The sequence below is a fragment of the Pterocles gutturalis genome, unplaced genomic scaffold (assembly GCF_000699245.1).
Source record: "Pterocles gutturalis isolate BGI_N339 unplaced genomic scaffold, ASM69924v1 scaffold18045, whole genome shotgun sequence".
In the NCBI taxonomy this organism is placed as follows: Eukaryota; Metazoa; Chordata; class Aves; order Pterocliformes; family Pteroclidae; genus Pterocles; species Pterocles gutturalis.
In genome coordinates, this window is record NW_010138629.1 from 1975 (window position 1) to 4173 (window position 2199).

Below are 2199 nucleotides of genomic sequence, written 5' to 3' on the forward strand. Positions count from 1 at the left end.
GCCACTGCCCCATCCCCCTGGAGCCCTCCCTGCTCCTCCTGCCTTACCAACAGCTGCTTTTAGGCATTGCCAGCACTGGGCGGGGGGGTGGAGTGGGCCAGCACCCAGCCCACCCACATCTGTCTCGCACCCATGTCTGCGAGCCCCCCACGCTGCTCAGCCCCACACACCACCACAGCCACTTACTGGTGCCGGGGCGGATGTCCGACATGTCGATGAGGGGCCCGGTGTTCTGGATCAGGGCAGGGTGATGCAGCGAGACGCCGGTGCAAAAGCTCTGGGGGTTCACTGCCTGACTGAACTCCGTGTCGGTCACCGGGATCGTGGCTTTGTCATCCCCTGCGGGAAAAAGATGGAGCTCAGACCTCTCTCTCCGTCCAGGAGTTCCCAGTAGGTGCCCACTAGCTCAGCTCACCCACGGGAACACCCCCAGCACTCTGGGGCACGCAGGGGTGGGAGATGTCCCTGCCTGCTCTCCAGGCAGGGCAGCGGTGTGACGGTGACCCCCACCAAGGCAGAGCCCAGCCGAGGAGATCACTGCAGGTGCTGCCAGCACAGCCAGCAGTGCAAGGGGAGCAGAACCCATGGGAACACCTATGCTCCATCCTAGGGCAGGAAGGGGACAGCCTGGGGACACCGCAGGCTCCTGAGGGCTATACGGGATGCTGGCCCATGTCCCTTGCCCAGGTGGGTGCTGCTGTGGCCGGGGCTGGGTCCCCGCACTGCCAGGAGAGCACGGTACTTACCCAGCTGCTTGATGCCCTCCTTGTCCTCGATGAGGAGCTGCACCCGAGGGATGTCAATGTGCAGGCGGGGGCCCTGCGGGGGACCCTTCACCGGCGTGTCGAAGCTGCGGTTATTCTTACTGTGAGAGGGGACACAGACCTGGTGATTACTGGACAGAGCCCCGGCTGCTCAAGCCTAGCAGGGGTTGGGGCTGTCCACCCACCAGCCCCCGTGGGGCTCAGCTCTCAGCCCCCCAAGGCACGCTCCAGCACAGGTACCAGGACATGCCTGCCTCACCCCTCCGCACACAGGGGCTGCCAGGACCCCCAGTCTGCTGTGCCAGAGAGGCCAATACAACCCTCCCACACCTGAGCCCAAGGAGGTCTGAACCCAGAAAAGGCACACACATTTTATGGGTCCGTTCATCTATTAAGTCAGGCACGAGCCTTCAGACAGGTTGAGTAATGGTGGCCCATCCACCGAGTCCACTTTGATTTATGTCGTATCACCAGCGTGGACACAGCATCACCAACGTTGTCAATTCCTACCACCGGGCAACAAGCCCAGCCCCGACCCTGGCGGAATCAGCAGGTAAAGATAGTGCTTTATTAATTCTCCAACTACATCAATATCTTTGGACATAAATTGATGCTACCAGTAGGTAGACTGAAGGCTCAAACCTGACTTTGAAGCACCCGGGACCACCCCCACCCACCACGGACCACCTGCAGCTCCCACCCACCTGATCAGCATTTCAGCCAAACTCTTGGCATCTGTGAAGAGACAAAAAAAAAAACCAAGGTGGAGTCATTTAGGGCACAACCAGGAGAGCACAGCTCTGTGCTCCAGTCCTGGGTGCTGTGCCCCTGCGCCCCATCCCACCTCGCAGCCTCTTGAGCCGCTTCTCCTTCCTCTTCTTGCGGATGATGAAGAGCAGGGCCACTCCCAGCGTGGCCAGGATCACGGGGCAGGCGATGGTGAAGAGCTTCTTCACGTCATCGCCCTCCCCTTGGGCAGACTTGATCGGGGGGATGGTGCCTAGGGCAGAGCACGGGCGGGTGGGCGGTCAGAGCTCCCACGAGCCCCCCGCCTCGGCGGCACAGCCCCCACCCCATCCCCACACTCACTGCCATCGTAGTCCAGCGTGGCGAACTGCGTGGTCTCGTTGCCGCAGCCGGCGCTGTTGCAGGCTTTCATGCGCAGCTCGTACCAGGTGGCCTCGCGCAACTCGGTCAGGAAGACCTCGCCGGAGCTATTGGTGCGGAGGCTCTGCCAGCCCCAGTTGCCCTTGGGCCGGTACTCCAGGACGATGGCAGTGATGGGGCAGCCCCCACTGCTCCAGCCCTGCAGGTTGAGCCGGGCGTGCGTGGAGTTGATGTGGGTGAAGAGGTGCTGGTCCTTGCTGAAGGAGGGCTCTGCGGGAGAGGAGCCGTTAGGAGGGCTGCCACGCAGAGGGGACCACCACGTCCCCGG

General features: G+C 62.4%; 1 protein-coding gene across 1 annotated transcript in view; it reads right to left on the reverse strand.

The window, feature by feature from the left end:
• Nucleotides 1–2199, reverse strand: part of DSCAML1 (Down syndrome cell adhesion molecule like 1) — a gene marked incomplete at both ends in the record, with an annotated part of 23382 nt that overhangs the window by 1036 nt on the left and 20147 nt on the right. Inside the window, 5 exons of the mRNA XM_010083071.1 lie at nucleotides 187–339; nucleotides 747–865; nucleotides 1469–1499; nucleotides 1609–1764; nucleotides 1854–2156. Coding sequence (XP_010081373.1) covers nucleotides 187–339; nucleotides 747–865; nucleotides 1469–1499; nucleotides 1609–1764; nucleotides 1854–2156 — 762 coding nt within the window. The remainder of the gene's footprint in view (nucleotides 1–186; nucleotides 340–746; nucleotides 866–1468; nucleotides 1500–1608; nucleotides 1765–1853; nucleotides 2157–2199) is intronic.